Below are 17764 nucleotides of genomic sequence, written 5' to 3' on the forward strand. Positions count from 1 at the left end.
CATATTTGAATATTGCCACAAAAATTGCCAACAATTCGCAATATTGCAATGCACATGTGTGTGTGGGGTTATGTGTGTGTGTAAAGAAATAGAACACCAGCACCACCACCACAATGCTGGCCTGGCCTGGCATTGCATTGTTGTTCCTCTGACTTGAAAATGCATAATGGTGTTGCCGTTGCAGTTGTTTTCCTTTTTTTTTTTGTTTTCTGGTAATGGTCAAGTTTTGTTTTTCCATTTCAAGTTCAGTGGTGTTTCTTTTGTTTTCTAGGCCTAACCAAATGAAATATTTGTTTATAAGTAAAATATGTTTTATATGCATAATTCTCTTTTTTTCTCTTTCTCTCTATTTTTGTGGATCAAATACTGGCCATAGTTTTAGTATTCATTTTTAGTTTTTGTTTTTGTGTCGTCTATGTTGCTGATATAATGTTGTTGATAAAACAGCTTTTCTATGACCATGCCATGCCATGCCTGCCATGACAATACAGGAGGCATATTTGTACTGTTTGTTTTTAGATGAAAGTGATTAAATGATTTATGACATCAAATGGTTTTTGAGTTAGGCTTCTTGCAGCCTAACAACATGTTGTTGGCTGGTTGGTTCGTTGGTCAGCTGGCCGTTTGGTATGCCTTTGTGCCACACAGTATATCTATCCATCACATTCTCAAAAAAAAAAAAAAAATTAGAACAAAAACAATTGAAAACAAAAACTACGGAATGTTTAGAAATGACTTTTTGTTTTGAAATTAACATTTAAAATGTTTTGCTTTAAAAGATTTTAAAGGGAAAATATTGGTGAAAATTTTGATATACCTTTCGGAAACCTGATTCCTGATTCTTTTATAAAAGTATTTTTGAGAAATGTGCTTCTACGAATTTTGTGTGTTTTTTAATATTTTATTTTATTAATAATTAATATTTTTTAATATTTTATTTTTTAATCAGTTTTGAGTGAAAATTCATTTAACTCGAATTTTAAGATTTTTTTTAATTTAAATTTAAATTTGTGCTTTGAAAACCACAAAATCGTCGGAAAATGAAAAAAGAAACGTCTCTTGACTAGTATTGGATTTTTTTTTTTTTAATATTCTCTGTCGATTTCCTCCTCATTTCATATTTTTCCTTGAAATTCTATAAAACTTTTAATATTTTATTTTTTTATATTTTTTTTATCAGTTTTGAGTGAAAATTCATATAACTCGAATTTTAAGATTTTTTTAAATTAAATTTAAATTTGTGCTTTTAGATCACAAAATCGTCGGAAAATGACTCCTGGGTAGTGTTGAAAATTTTTATTTTTTTTCTCCTTTTTTCATATTTCCCCTTTAAAATTTGCGTGATTTCTCATATTTAGCAACAAACCTATTCCAGAACAAAAACATAATCGTTTAAACATTCTAATAAGTTTTCAAACATTTTTCGCTTAAACTTAAAACATAACAACCAGCCGCATTAATAGTAAGAAAACACGTAAGGTTTTCTACGTATTTTGTTCCGTTTTTTGTTTTGCTTTTTTCAAAACATGGAATATAAAGGCTGACATGTATCTTTATAAACACACACATACATACATAAATATTTATGTATATATATATTTATATAATAGAAACATTATATTTATATATCATATTATTTTTTTTGCCATACAAAATCAAGTACCTTGAATTACACGTGTTAGCTGAGATACGTTGTAACCAAGTGGGAGGCATTGATGATGAATTTCTCTCCCCCATTTTTTTCTATAAGAAAAATTCCATGTATGAAGTAGCTTAAAAATGTTGTTGTTGTTTTTTTTTTTCTATTATAATTTTTTTTTCTGGTTCTTCTTCAGCATACTTGCATAATAATAGGAATTGACGTAGTATGAAATCGAGCAACAACTAAGGCGAGCTAGCTAGCTGGCTGGCTGGCATGTGGTAACAGCAAAACGGGCATGGGAATGGGTGATTGTGTTCTGGTTATGAGTTGTTTTGTGGAAATGTCAAAAACACATACTATACTCTCCCAAAGAAATAAATGAAAAAAAAAAGAAAAACATAAACGAACGCAAACATCTTCTTAGTAGAGGCCAAATATTTTGATGTCTAGGTGGGTGGTTGGTTCAATGGCTAGCCAGGAAGCCAACCAGCTGGGAGAAAAAAAAACAAAAAATTTTGGTGGGTGTAGGATTGGCATGCCTTTGCCATACTCCCAAATCAATAATGCCACTCTATAAATATTCCAATGACAAAAATATGTACGAGAAAACAAAAAATAAATCAAAATTCCAAAACATCATCAAACAAAACTTATTTTATTTGATTTCATTTCTTTTGCTTGGCAGCATATTCAATTATGTTAATTTAACTCACCAAAAAACGGGGAAAAAACTCCATCAAAAAAAAATATACATATTTATCTATATCAATTTCATTTTCAATAGTTCAAGCCACATTATAAAGTTGAGGTCATTATCTATGTTTTGTTTTTATTTTATTTTTAAAAACATTTTCTTCTTTCGTCTCTGCTTAACTTGGCCCACAAGCCATCATACACAGTGTTGTTGTTCAAAGGGTCATTGGCTATAACAAACTAGTTTCTTGCTCTTTATCAAGACCTAACAAACATACATATCTACACATATGTATATGTATATTAATGTTTTGTTATTAAAATTACAAGCTACAAATATATGAAATGCCGCCACGAGTGAAAACCAGTAATCACGTGTTAAGGTTAGTTGTCTTCTTTTTTCTTTGTTTTGTTTCTTAATCGAATTTTTGGAAGAAAAAGAAAATATAGATAATTTTCAATAAAAATATATATATATATAAAAAAAATATAAAAAAACTATGGCATACCATACAGCTACACATATCAAATTTTATGGTAAATTAATATGGCCAAAACCATTAAGACATGAAACAAAAAAGCGTATTTTTTCAAAAAATATTTTTTTGGGAACATAAAAAATCAATTAAATTCGAGAAAAAAGACAAAGAACACAATTTTATTATAGACCGGCATAGAAAATTAATTTGTCACAGTTTGCCAAAAGATATACAAAAAAAAAAAAAAAAAAAAAAAAAAAAGAGGTTTTAACATTTTTTTGCAATTTAAAAAAAGAAAGAAATTTTGATAATGGCTTTATTGTGAATTCCCCCCAAATTATCATAATGTTACCCACAAGAGAGAATTTAGCTAATAAAATCATAAATGTGTCAAAAAACGTTTGACAATATTTGGGGAAAAATTTATAGAGATTTTGAGTTGAAATTCCATAAAGTTCTGCGAGAAATTTCCCTTAGTGTTGCAGCAACATGTTGCTGGCTTGTTTATCACATTATTTAAAAGAAAATTAAAAGTCAAATATCTTTTAAAAGCCAAATTGATTAAAAAACTGAAAATATTTAAAGAAAATCATAAAAGTTCGGTTTATAAATGTTTTAATTTATGTTTCTGAACATTTTTAAAATGTGCAATATTGCAATATTTTCTTAATAAAATTTTTCTAAAAAAGAAACAAGGAAAGTATTCAAAAATTCCTTGAAATACATGAAATATATTTTTCCGATATATCCCATTTAAAAATACCTTGAAATGACATTATTGTTGCCGCAACATGTTGCTACAACACACAATTGGCACATTTCTCTTAAAAAAAGCAGGAGAGTTTGCAATTCAAATATTTTCGATATTGTTGTAATTTAAATAACCTGATATTTGATAAAATTGTCTACCTTTCGTAATACTGAAACATTGCAGAAAATGTTCCATAAAACTTTCGCAACATGTTGCCAGGATATTTGTGTGTGAAATATTAAAAAACGCAAATCCAGGAAAGTAAAGTGACTCAAAATATTTTACAAAAAAATATGAGCAAATTCTTTTTCTAACTCCCATTTAAATATTGCCGAAATCTTTACCAAAATGTTGCCGCAACATGTTGCTGTAATATATATTTCCGCTTTCCTCCACAACAACTTTAAATTACAATTTATTCCTTTTCCTTCTTCTCATGAGCAAAATCTCCTTTTAAAATTAAACTCCCAATTTCCTGAAAACTTTCCACAATGTTGCCGCAACATGTTGCGGTATTATTTATTTAAGATTACCCTCCAGAACCATTTTCAATTGTAATTTTTCTGCCTTTATCTCTCGTCATGAATAAAATCTCCTCTCAAAACTGTATTGCAAACATTCCTGAAATCTTTCCCATAATGTTGCCGCAACATGTTGCCGTAGCATTAATTTAAGTCTTTCCTCCAGAACCACAATTTTCAATTACATTTTTCTCTGCCTCTATCTCCTCATGGAATTTCCTGTTTCCTGTATTTCTTTCTTAATTTCATGCAATTTGTTCTGGACTCTCTGGGCCGGGTTGTTTTGATTTTTTTCCTTTTCCTTCTTCTTTATTTTTCCTTAAAATATTTTTCTATGCCAACAACGCCAATGTTCACAAAACTTCAAATGCAAAAAATTAGCATAACAACTTTATAGTTTAACTGCTTTTAGACAATCTTGCTTAAAGACTTTTGCCGGGGTTTTGTGCTGCAGCGCAAACATTAGTTGTGATAGGTTGTAGGAAAAAAAGAACCTTTTTGGAGTATTTAAGTCATGGCAATTCGGGGGAGAAAGGAAGAGAGAGAGTGGCGAGGAGGCATGAGAGGTTATACATCTAAATATATGTAAGAAGAAGCAGAGAGGAACAACCAGAAAAAAATACAGACAAACAGCAGGCAGGCTGGCACAGCCAAATGACAAATATCTGAGCCGCGACTTTAACCCACAAAACTTGAACAATAAACAACTTGCAGCCGCCGTCATAGTAGCAACAGCAACAACAACAACAATGACGACAATATTGACAAAAAACCGTACCCGTCCGTAGTGGATTTTTTTTTTGGTTTTTGTTAACTGCACATGGCAGTTAATGCTGCTGCTGACATTTTTTTGCCTCCTTTGCAATTGTTGTTTTCATTGCTGGCTTGGTCTTCTGCTAGAGCAGCGTGTATCTGGCTGGCTGACAGGCTGGAGGTTTTTTCAGCCTCTGAAAATGCATGTATGTGAAATGAAGTCTTTTGCTAATCTTGTGTATGTATCTGGAGGACAATTTTTTTTGTTTTTTGGTTGCTCGGTGTGCCATTTCATTTCATTCTTGGTCTGCCTGCCACTTTGCCGGTTGTTGTAGTTTCAAGCTGGTTTTATATATGCGGCAGCGGATATTGAGAAAGGTTTTGCTGCTGCCGTTTTTTGCTGGCCTTCTTTCTGATGAATCAAACAATAGCAGTAAAAATGGGATTTTTCCCCCGCTTTTGGCATAACAAAACCTTAACTCTTTTTCCTTCGTTTTTTTGTTGTTGTCATTTTGAGCGAGATTAATATGTGAATGCGGGGATTGTCTCGTTTTCCAGAGACACACATACATACAGTAATATTGCAGGTGGTTTGAATGTCAAATGCAGATAATAGCGGGATGCCAAGCAAAAATGTTTTTTTTCATGAAATTCTCCCCCCTCTGAACAAAATATGAGTTATCCCCCTGTACCTTTTTTTCCGGGCAGCCACAACAAAACAGATTTTAATCATTAACACTTGTTTTTTCAAGGGCTCTTCTCTTTTTTCTGCTCCAAAATACAAAAAAAAAAAAAAAAAAAACGGCTACGAGGGGGGATTTCAGTTGTTGACATTTTACATCAATGTGTCAATTGCTGCTTAAGACATACAAACACAAACAAGCAAAGGTACCACCAGCAGATCTCTGGCAAATGATAATGGCCAAAACGCCCAAACAACGTCACATTACTCATTCAAAGCCCGAGACGAGAGACGGGAATCAATACAACCGGTGATGAATCTCTAAATGCCAGGCAATCCTGTGTGAGATTTCGTGTTGAATGACAACGCCTTTTGACAAAATACTCAAAAACACAACAATCTTAGTATTTAACGGCAACAACTACAACAATAAACTTGTATATGCAGTGTGAACTCTCAAGTTGAAAAGTTTTGTATTTTATAAAATGATAAAAATCTTAACAATCATCAATGTACGCTCGCTCGTTCGTTCGCTCGTCTTTTTTTTTTTGCGCTTATTCTTTTCTTTCTTTGCAAGAGTACTACAACTTGCAATGCCAGCAATACCAACAACAACAAGAAGAGTACATATATTGTTGTATTTCGCATGGGAAGGTAGTCAGCTAGCTAGCTGATGGACTCTGACTTGGCGGCTATAGACGTGGTTAACATTGTCAAGTTAAAAAGTTTTTAATTTCTCGGTGTTGTTGTTACTTTTCTGTGCAGTTCTACTAAACGTTGCCTTAATAAAGTGGCGTCAAAGAAGTGTTAGGGTTTTTGTTGTTTTTGGCAGGCAGCAACAACAACACCGCCACGAACAACAAGCCATTATCCATCTACGTAGTTTTTTAAAACCGTTTAAAAAACCTTTTTCTATATATTTATATATGGATAGATAGATATATTCGTCAGTTCGCTCGTTCGTCAGTCAGTCAGTTTGTCTGTTTATAAACAAAACAAATCATTTTGTACATTTCGTATGCAAAAAACGTTAAGACGCTTGAAGTTAAGGCTGTTATTACAAGGTCAAGCTTATTAGTGTTGTGTTGTTGCTGCAGCAGCAAAGCCAGCAATTGCCATGGTGTTGGTGGTGTAGGAGACAAACTAAATGTATGTACGTTGATGGGACAACGATTGTAGCGATATGCCAATGGCTCTGGTTGTTGTTTCTGTTTTTTTTTTTTTTTTTGATGGTGGTGATGATTTTTGTTCATGATAAGTATTAATTTTTTTCTTTTTGGTTTCGTCGTTCATTTTTTGTTTTCTGTGTGTGATAAATACACGTTTTCTGTGTGCCCATAGTTGTTGGTATTTTGTTTGTTTCGGCTGTTATGGGTGACAAGAATTCCATTTTGATTTGGTGTGTGGGAATATTTTTCGTTTCTGGCATTTTGTTTTTCAAAACACACATACATAGTTTTACATACTTTCGCAGCAGGGGAAAGCCCAGGCTTTTTTTCCTCTTGAGAAACTAAGGGGATTGAAGTTTTAGGAGGAAAGAGAAGCAAATTTGTATCAGGATGTTGCTAAGCCGAATTTATAATGTTAGTTGGTAGAAACTTTACAAAAATTAAAAAAATTATACTCTAGCGATTTCTTATTTCCAAAAGAAGTCATTAGCAACATGTTGCTAAATCCCATTTGTTTTGAAAAAAATCCAGAACTTGCATTCCAAAGACTTAATTTAAAATGCACTTCGTTTTTTCACATATTCTACCAATAATGTTTTTGCAACATGCTGCTAGACTCAAAAGAATGTAGCACTTTCATTATCAACATGTTGCTAACATTTAATTTTGTTATTATTTTAAAAAGAATATTATTGTAATTTATATATGCAAAAATCTCATTTTGTCAAAAATAATACAATTTATTTATTTTAAAAATAAGATCTCTGCAACATGTTGCCAAAGTTGATCCTTCGTAAATTGAACTAAACGTGATTTTTATTCCAATTATTGTATTCATTTTTAAGTCTTCATTTTTGTATATTTAACAAACAATCTTGTCAAGCTTTCAAAGCATAAGCACCTGCAACATGTTGCTAAACTTTAACTTAAAATCTAATTCACAAAATTACTCTTATATTATTTTTTAACAATTTCTCTTATATTAAACCTCTATTTCCTTAAAGGCTTTAAGAGCATATTCTTAAAAATGCTATAAATATAAAAATTAATATCCCTGCAACATGTTGCCAAAGTAGAGCTTTAGAAAATTAAATAAGATGTGATGCTTTTAAAATGTAAGCTTATTATTTCTGATCGCAAAGAGTTCTAAGATAATTTTATAAATAAACAAATGTTGAGAAGTTTTCCGCAACATGTTAACATCCCTGCAACATGTTGCCAAAGTAGGGCAATAAAAAATTGAAAAAAAATTTGATGCTTTTAAAATTTAAGTTTAGCATTTCTGATCGCAAAGAGTTCTAACGTAATTTTCAAATAAACAAATGTTGAAAACTTTCCCGCAACATGTTGCTGCAACTTTCACACAATAATTTTCCTGGAAGCTTTTTTTGAAATAATTTCCATTTTTTTTCTATTTTTACAAAATCTAATAATTATTTTTATTTTTTTTCTTCAATTTCCAGTATGACGATGGCCTGCACGGCTATGGTATGGATTCGGGTGCTGCAGCAGCTGCCATGTATGATCCACATGTTGGTCATCGGCCGCCTGGATTACAAGGCCTACCATCACATCATTCACCACACATGACACATGCTGCTGCAGCAGCGGCCACAGTTGGCATGCATGGCTACCATACAGCTGGTGCGGCTGGTGGCCATGGTACACCTAGTCATGTATCACCGGTTGCTAATCATTTAATGGGTGCAATACCCGAAGTACATAAACGTGATAAGGATGCTATATATGAGTAAGTAAAGACAATTTTTAATAAATAAAAATATATTTGAATAATTATTTGAAACAAGAGAGAACAGTAAAAAAATTGAGAGAGAGAGAGAGAGAATCACTAATTAAATTAAAATCTATTATTAATTTAAGAAATAGGCCTAGAATAAAAATTGCACGCTCGTGTGACTTTGTGTTAGATACCTTTTGTCACTCTTTCTCTCCCTCTCTCTGCCTTAGAATGAAGCACATTACCTTATTTCCTGCGTGTGGTTCTTCTTTGCCTTATTTAATTAAGCTATTTGTGAGCCTTGTAGGCGTTTTTGTTGATCTTTTATAATTTTCAAAAATTTTTTGTGCGCACACACGCCTCGAAAATTAATACCCTGGCCAAATTAGGGGTTACCCTTAAACGTTGCCATTGGAGAAATTGTAATAGAAATTTATTGGCCGAAAAAAAAGAAGCACAAAACACGGAAAGAAGGAGAGGTGCTAATTTTGTGGTGTTGGGCATTTCAATGCCTTTCAAACACCACCCCAAGTCCTCTCTCTTTGTACGTGTGTGTTTGCACACATCAATCATAATTCTGGCTTGCTTGCTTCTCCTCCAGTTTTTTTTATAGGAATTCCCAAGGAGCTAGTAATTAATCTGTTATTATAAGAAAATAAACACCAGTGTATTGGAAAATGAAAAGAATAAAAAAAAATCCATTTCACCCCTTTTTTCCATGTCCATGTTGTGGTTGTTGTCTGTATGCATTCATTTAACAAAATATGATTATTATTTGTATATTAATTTAAACCACTTGGCAAACATCTTAAAGAGTGTTAACAACTTGTCAGTTATTATTGACATACAATGACATATTTGTCATTTTTTTGTTGAAATGAAATCCCAAAGACCGGGAGATCGATGGGTATACAATTGATGACTAACATGATCACCACAAAAAATAGAGGAGGGAATGAGGAAACAAATGAATTACAATTATTTTTGATTTCAATGGGAATAATTCTCATTTACTTGGGTTATGGCCAAACTCCAGAATTCTCCTGGCAATTATGTAATTTCCTCTCTTCCCTTCCTCACCCTTTGTTTTAGTTATTATCAATTAACACTTTTGATCATTAAAAACTGCACTGCGAAAAAAAAAAAAAACCTTAGCAAGGCATTTGCAGTCTTTTTTTGCCCTACTGACTGCCTCTGCTTTATTGTCCCAATCATAAAACTTAATTATTACGGAAGAATTCAAACAACCTGTGAGATAACAAAATAACTTACAACATTTAACAGAAGTCACTGTATAAGCATTTAAGTTTGTTGATTTTTTCTGTTTTTGCTTGAGTGGCTGGCTGGCTCACTGGATGGATGGCTGACTGACTGGCCTGCTTCATAACATGCTCTTTTTCATTATTAAGAACTTAACACCTTTTTTGTGGAGTTTATTTTTATTTTTCTTTTTTTTTTTGCCACCAGCCAGGCAATATTTACCTTTAAGTTGCAGTCTCCTGGGTAAAAAAGGTAAATATCACACTTCAAATAAGTTGTGGTGGCTTGGTGCATTAGGCCAAACCTAGAACCATGGAGAGGGGGAGAGGGAGAAAGGAAAAACATAATTACCCATAAAAGGTCCCTAACAAAGTGACAAGTGTAGGGTAGAAATAAACTACAAATTGACAGTCATTTCATTTACGAAAAAGAGAGGGAGGGGGAGGGGAAACACTTCAACAACCCACCAAAAAATGGTTGGTAGTAATTTTAACATTTAAATGATTAACATAAAGTGATATTAGAAGTAAAATGAAATAAAAACTCCTAAAGGGAAACACTAAAAGACCATTTGAAATACTAATTGAAAAATTATAGAGGGCAGACATTTCTTTTTAGGGGTAACAAAAAACGACACTCAACTCAATTCAGGTGCAATTTGTAGAACTTTGCTAAGACAGCCACCAAAAAAAAAGAAAAAACCGGAAAGTGAGCAAACATAAATGGTCAGTTTTGCTGGCAGATGTTTTAGTTTTTTTTCCCTACTACGTTTCTTTTTTTTTTTTGGTCATGAATACATGAATTATAATAACACACTGCCGCAAATTTGCATATGTCTAGTTGCAAGGAAAACTGAAAACAAAAATCATTTATCATTTCTGATACAAAAAAAGAAAAAAATACAAAACCACATAAAAAAATTCTAATAAAACAAAACAATTTGTCATTTTCAATTGTTAAATCGACACACACACACAAACTCATATAAATCCTGTAAGATTTGCTTGGCATGTGAAGCCCCCTCTTAAATGTGATGGCAGCACCATCATCACAACAACAACAATAACAAACAGAAAAACCTATCAACAAATATGTCCAAACTGTCAACAATGACATTGCAAATGTTGAAAAAACAGCAAAAATCCCAAGATGAGCAGAACCAATCTCTTTGGCTCTCTCACTCTCTGTCCCTCTCTCTCCCGCCAGAGATGACATTTTAAGAGCAAAAAAATTGCTCGATTTTGTTGTATATTATTTTGGAAAGCCAAACAATGAAATTTTGACAGTTAAAAAGATGGTAATAAATTATCAATGAAACCCCAACAACAATGGCAGGGAAGCAACAACCATAGATTGCCGGCCAGCCAGACACATTATAGAAGAGAACAGCCATGAAGAAGACACCAGAGAAAGAGAGTGTCTGTTTATGCCAATGTTTACATACGGTAGTCTTTTATAAAATACCAGCAACAACAACAACGAGAACCACAACAATATGAGCAAAGATTTATTACAATTTCGTGCATTTAAAACAGGCCTCCTTGTCAAAACACTTTTACACATTTGCTGGTTGTTGCTGCTGCTGCCGGTTTTTTTGTTGCTGGCAGCCAGCTACTACTGCTGCCATGTTGCTGGTCGGCTCTGGCAGAGAGAGAGAGGGAAAGAGTGAAGGTTTGTTGTTTGATATTGACTTTTAAGCGAAAACCAGAGCAATACAAACTTGTTGATTTACAATTTTAATTTATGAACCGGCAAATATGTATGTATGGCAGGAAACTTAAAAAAAAATAATAGATTTTTCTTATTTTTGGCGGGAACAAAAAGGCACAATTTTCAAGTTTATTATTTGATTTTCCAAATATGGCCTGCTGTATTTTCCCGGGTTTTCCTGCTCCATCGTTAAGTCATTTTTTCATTCTTATTTATGGCATTTATTACCTTCAGAGATACACCGCCAAAAAATATCCCGTTGTGTTGCAAGCGCCAGCCGCCAACAAACATCATTTCCCTTTTCCATTTTGATTCAATAAAAAAAGCAACAACAACACAACTCACTAGGCCTAGTCATAATTAGCCATACCATCCATGATTTTGTTTTTGGTTTACTTCTTTTTCTGCTGCTACACCGTACAGTAAGTGTAAGGTTGATCGAATTCTAGAACAAGAAAAACAAACAAAAATCATCTAAAATTGGCATTTTAGAAATGCATAGCATTTCCTTTAACTTATGCTCTAATTAAAATACCAAATGTTAAATGCACTTCACACACACACACATGCACATGCACATGCTCATACACGAGTGTGCCACAAGTGTAATGGGTAAGTATGTGGTATTTAATGAGTGCCATAGATACAGATACTGTGGCGGCCTACCATTCAAGCGATGATAGCCCCCCAAATAAAAAAAGACACTTTCCGCAACACAAAAATTCATTCCCTGACACCACCCTTTCAGCGTTATAATTACCTCCCCCTCCACAAATACCCTTGGACCACTTCTCGCTAGCCACATGATGATGATAAACCAGCTGCTTTTGCTTCCATCGCCAGCCAGCGTAGCCAACGATGAAGATGATGTTGTGAATGACGACGGCGGTTTCTTGTCGCCATTAGTGTAAACAAATTTAAGGCAATACAAGAAAAGTGTGCTGCTCTCACTACATTTTCATGCGATCGACAAACCGATTTTTTTGCTGTTCTTTCGTTTTTCTTGAAAATCAAAAATATTTGATTTGTATTTTGATTTTCAGTTTTTTCATTTTTTGTTATAATTTAATTTGTTTATTTTCTATTTCACTGTTTTATATCTCTCTCTTTTCCCTTTGCAGACATCCCCTATTCCCGCTGTTGGCTCTAATATTTGAAAAATGTGAATTGGCCACATGTACGCCCAGAGAACCTGGTGTGCAAGGTGGTGATGTATGTTCGTCAGAATCGTTTAATGAAGATATTGCAATGTTTAGTAAACAGGTAAGTGTGGCAATTAAAATTAATAATAGATAATGTTTTATAAAAGAACAATTAATTTTGTGATAAATATTTGAAAAAAAAAAATCACTAAAATTGGCAGAAGAATTGAAAAAGTTCAGGCAATATGTTAAAGCAATATTGCAAAAAAAAATCCCAGAAAGAAGTTAATTTAATGAATATATGTTAAGGCAATATGTTGCAGCAACATATTTAAAAGTTACAACTCAAATAGTGAAAATAGTATGAAAAAATAAACGAAATGCTTTAAATGACACAAGTAGTTACTGAAAATAAGTCGATATTACCAAGAATTAGTTAATATATAGCATATATACTATTTCAACATGTTGCAGCAACAAAATTGTGTGTGTGTTTTTTTTTTTAATTTCAAAGTAAAATTTATATAAATATTTATCTTATATTTATGTCTATATAAAGTCTGACAATTGTATATTCCTTAAATATTTTTTTAAAGTCTATAGAAAATCAAAAAATAGAGAAAAGTCTTCTGCAACATGTTGCGGGTACAGATTTCTTATTTTTCTTTTTAAAATTATGGCATTTTTTCTATAATGGTTTAATAAGTAACTACATTAAAATTTCATTGGTGTAAATTAATTTAAAAAAAAATGGTAAAAAGTCCTCAATTATATGTTGTTCTGCAACATGTTGCCGATTAAAATGTCATAGCCCTATACCATTTTTATGCTTAAGATCATGGGAATTTTTCTTTAAGAGCTTAAATAGTACCCAATTCAATATTTTATTTCTGAAATTTTATTAAAAATAATAATAAAAAAATCCTTGTCAACATGTTGCTGCAACAAATTTATGTTGCATACCCATTTCACTTCTAAAATCAATGGAATTTTCTTTCTGCCATAATTTGAATATTTTTTAAGACTCTAAAATTATTCTATATCGATCTTCTGCAATTTGAAACATTTTGAAAATATCTTCCGCAACATGTTTCTTTAACAATATCTCGTATTTCCCCATTCGAAATCAATTTCTCTTTACAATTTCCATATTGTCTACCCTAACTTTAGATGTGTCTTTTCATTTCATAGTTTTTTTCATTGCTTAAAATCCAAATGATGAGGGCATGAAACACAGCAAAGTGAATCACTTAGTTAGTTTTGTAGAATTTGTTGTTGTTGTACCAGTTTCCTTTTGGCATATGTATGTGACTGCAGTGTGTGTGTTTGTGTACACACTCTATGCTTTAAATATCTTACAATAATGATGATCTTTATTTTCTGGCACTTCATTAATCATCGCTACAAAACAGCCAAAACGACGACGTCATTTAAAGTTTTTTTTTCTGCTGTTTTTTGGTTTTTCATTTTCTTCTTTACTATTCTTTGTATTTAATGTTTTGGCTGGGCTATTTCTTTGTGTGGAATCGACAATCGTATTAACATTCACTCTCAGAAAAAAAAAAAACGAAAAACAAGAACAAAAATTATGAAGCCACAAACAACATTACGGAATTCAACATATGATCGGGGAACATCGTTTCACCCCACCACCATCACTACCGCCTCTGCTTCGACTTGGATCATGATCATTACCCCAGCACCCTCATCGTTTGTAAGATTAACCCATTAAGTTCGGTCACAATGGCCAAATGGTTTTGATTTTGCGTCAAGTGGTGTTAATAATAATTGAGGCTGAAAAATTCTTAACACTCTTGGCAATGTGTTTGTTGTTGCTGCTCTTTGTTTGCTTTCTTTGTTAGGGCATTTTGGGGGGAGAAAGGGAATACCAGCGACAAATCTCTTCTTAGCGGCTAATGTATGGCATTATAAATACAATGTGTCTCATGAAGGAAAAAAAACGAATCTTTATGACTGACTGTTTCATATTCTGCTCCTTAGATGATGCACTAAACATGCATATGATGAGCATCATTCACGACAATGTTCCATTTAACAACGACGAAGAAGATGTTGCCCGTCTTGATGGGGATACGGACGATGGGGATGATGATGACGATGATTTTAATCTCTTGATTTCTCTCATGAATTTTAAAAATATCATTTTAAAATAAAGCATTTTTTTAGCTGCATCATTAGTAAAGCTAACACCACTCGGCTAAGGCAGAAGACAGACTGGCTGACTGACTGCCGGGCTGGCTGGCTGGCAGACCAACAATCTTTTTAAAATACATTCAAAACATTAGACGACATCGTAAAAGCATTGGCATTATTTTCTGTTGATTTCCAACAACAATGCCCAGAGATTTGTATATTTTTATAAACGAATTTGTATTCACCACAAAATCGACAGCTTTTTGAGAAGCAAACAAAATTTTTTGGTTTTTAAAAATAGCCAGAAACAACATTTTTTGATTTTATTTTTAAAATCCTAGAGAGAGAGAGTGACCGAGAGAGAGAGGAAAATGTTGCCTTCCCAAAAAATTGGCAATTAATTTATTAGATTTTTCGTTTGGGCCGCATGGAAATTTGTTGGCAGAAGTTGATAAATTTCATAAACTGTCACAATTTTCAATGATGCCGAAATAAAATCATCAGTTTCCTTTTTGGCTTGCTGGGCCGAAGGGGGGATGAATTGGAGGAAAGGGACATCTCTATGCTAAATGCAAACAAAACATTATAATGTTTTTAAAAACAGATGAAATTTATGTGGCAAAAAAATATCCACTAAAAAAGCCTTGCCAAGTGTTTTTATGGGCATGCCAAGAAAAAAAAGAAGGAAAATCACAAAAAAAAAAAAAAAACGCCAAAAGAAATTAAAAGTAACCAAAGTACAAGTGGAGAAATCCAACAGCATTTAATGTCTGCTGGCTGATGCCTGTTTATGTTGTGGCCTGTGGCCCTCAATGTTGATGATGAGGTGCCTGAAATGATGGTTTATTTAATGCATTTTTTCGCGCGAGCCCATACATCTTGGCAGCTTCTTCGAAACTCTTTGGGAGTGAGTACTCGCTACAAAATATTTCAAAATTTTTCCAAAAACAAAAAAAATGCAACTTTAATGGGAAGACAGTTCAGTTAGCCAGTCACTTTGGCATTGGCAACTTCATAAAAATCATGATCATCATCTGTTTAATGCACATCAAGCCAATTTTGGGACACCCTGTTTGTTTACACTTAGTCTTGGGATGCATACATGTCTGGTGAGTGAGGAATATGGTCGTGGAATGCAGTTTAATATTTCCAAAAATAATATCATAAATTATTTAAATGACAAGATCATAACCATATTTTTCACCCTCCACATCTCTCTCTTCATACGACACCCACTTCCCCCTGAAAAAAAATTGTTTCTTCTTATTATTGTTATTCTTTTTTGGACACAATCAAATATAATTAGAAGAAGAGCTGCAACAACAATTCTTGTATTTTAAAACATATTTAATACATCTGGTTTGGCAGTTAAATTAGGAAACCCTCCACTTGAATATGAAGCCCGCTTCTTGTTGTTTTTGCATTTGCTTAATTTGTCTGGTTGTCTGTCTGACTGTCTGTGTGTGTGTCTCTCTGTGTCTTAAGTCTCGTTTATTAATGTAGCCTGTAGTCTCTGGTTCTTGCTGATCGTTTAACACAGTTTTTAAAGAAATTATAAAAAAAAAACAGAAAAAAATCTTCTCGCGCCAAGTGCTAAACATATGGTTATGTCATAAAAATAACAAGCCAAGCCAGTTAGGCCAGGCACATGGGGACAAATGGACGGACCCTCACAGATGAGGAGTTGAGTAAAAAAATAAGAAAAAAAAATACAATAGATAATCTTTACAGTAATTTGAGATTTTTTAGCTGGGATATTTCTTCTGAAAAATTAATTCTTGGGAAATTAAAAAAAAACATATTGCAATAATAAAAAAATAAATATAACTGAAAATAAGAAATTCAAGTGGCAATAGTATTACATATTTTGGGAAATTAAAATATTGGAAATTATGTTTATCAAAATTTATCGATAGATAAAGAATTGGAGAGATTTTCGGGGTTCATATTGAATTTGTATATCAATGAAGTTTAAGGAAATTAAAATATTGGAAATTATGTTTATCAAAATTTATCGATAGATAAAGAATTGGAGAGATTTTCGGGGTTCATATTGAATTTGTATATCAATGAAGTTTAATTTTTAAAATAAAATCTCAAATCACAATTTTTTGTAGTTAATTATTAATTCTGAAAAGTTCTCATTATCATATATAATTGAAATGCAAGAATTGATTCTTTTTAATTTTTTTCCAAACTGCAATAAATCGTTAATTCTTAAAATTACTCATCGATATATTTCGGTAACTGAGATATTGAAAATAACTTTCATTTGAAATATTTCCCCAAATATAGGTCAAAATCAAGGCAGTTATTTTTGCTGTGAAATGTTCTGAAGAATTTGCTTCTTCTTCTTTTTCAATTAAACGAAATTTATCGATTGTTTTTGTTTTTTTTTTTTTTTTTTTTTTAATTTTCCTAAATCACATTGTGAATTATAAGGCAATAATTTTGCTTTGTAGTTCTATTTTATTTTATTTTATTTTATTTTTTTTCTCCCTCAAATTAACAATCAATCTTTGTTCTTTATTTCTCAATGTTGCAACAATTTTAAATTGGATTTTCTCATTAACATTCCTTTTGTTGATTTGTTTGGTTTTTGATTTTTTCGGCTTTAAGCAAAGAAAAGAACAACCCAAAATTTAGTATTTTCAAAATGTTATAAGGTCGTAGAGAACATTTATATAAATTTCAACAGAAATTGAGTTAAAAAAAATTTAAAAAAAAAACAAATGTGGATTTATTTCGGTTTTGCCTTTAAAGCAGGTACCATCATCATCAGGCAGGCATTCACACAAATCTTTATTTGTTGAAGGCATGGAAGGGAGAGGGGAGAGCAACACACAAATGATCATCACATTGTGATCGTTTCGTTTAATGCGTTGCGTTTCCACATTCCTCCTTTGGCCGAAAGGTTTTAATCTCTTTTGTGTTTAAGCAACAATTTCTTTGTCCGTTTCGGATTTGTGTCTTCTTCTGCTGAGGCTTTTGTCAAATGTTAGGAGCAAAAAAAATGAGTTCAGGATTTTGAAAAAAAAAAGAAATCTTTCATAAATGCCTTTCATTCTCT

General features: G+C 32.4%; 1 protein-coding gene across 1 annotated transcript in view; it reads left to right on the forward strand.

Moving 5' to 3' along the window:
• LOC101893144 (homeobox protein homothorax) overlaps positions 1–17764 on the forward strand; it is a 195304-nt gene that overhangs the window by 8151 nt on the left and 169389 nt on the right. Inside the window, exons 2-3 of the mRNA XM_005183744.4 lie at positions 8154–8440; positions 12520–12661. Of these exons, the coding sequence (XP_005183801.1) occupies positions 8154–8440; positions 12520–12661 (429 nt within the window). The remainder of the gene's footprint in view (positions 1–8153; positions 8441–12519; positions 12662–17764) is intronic.

This window comes from Musca domestica, unplaced genomic scaffold, assembly GCF_030504385.1.
Source record: "Musca domestica strain aabys unplaced genomic scaffold, Musca_domestica.polishedcontigs.V.1.1 1, whole genome shotgun sequence".
Taxonomy (NCBI): domain Eukaryota; kingdom Metazoa; phylum Arthropoda; class Insecta; order Diptera; family Muscidae; genus Musca; species Musca domestica.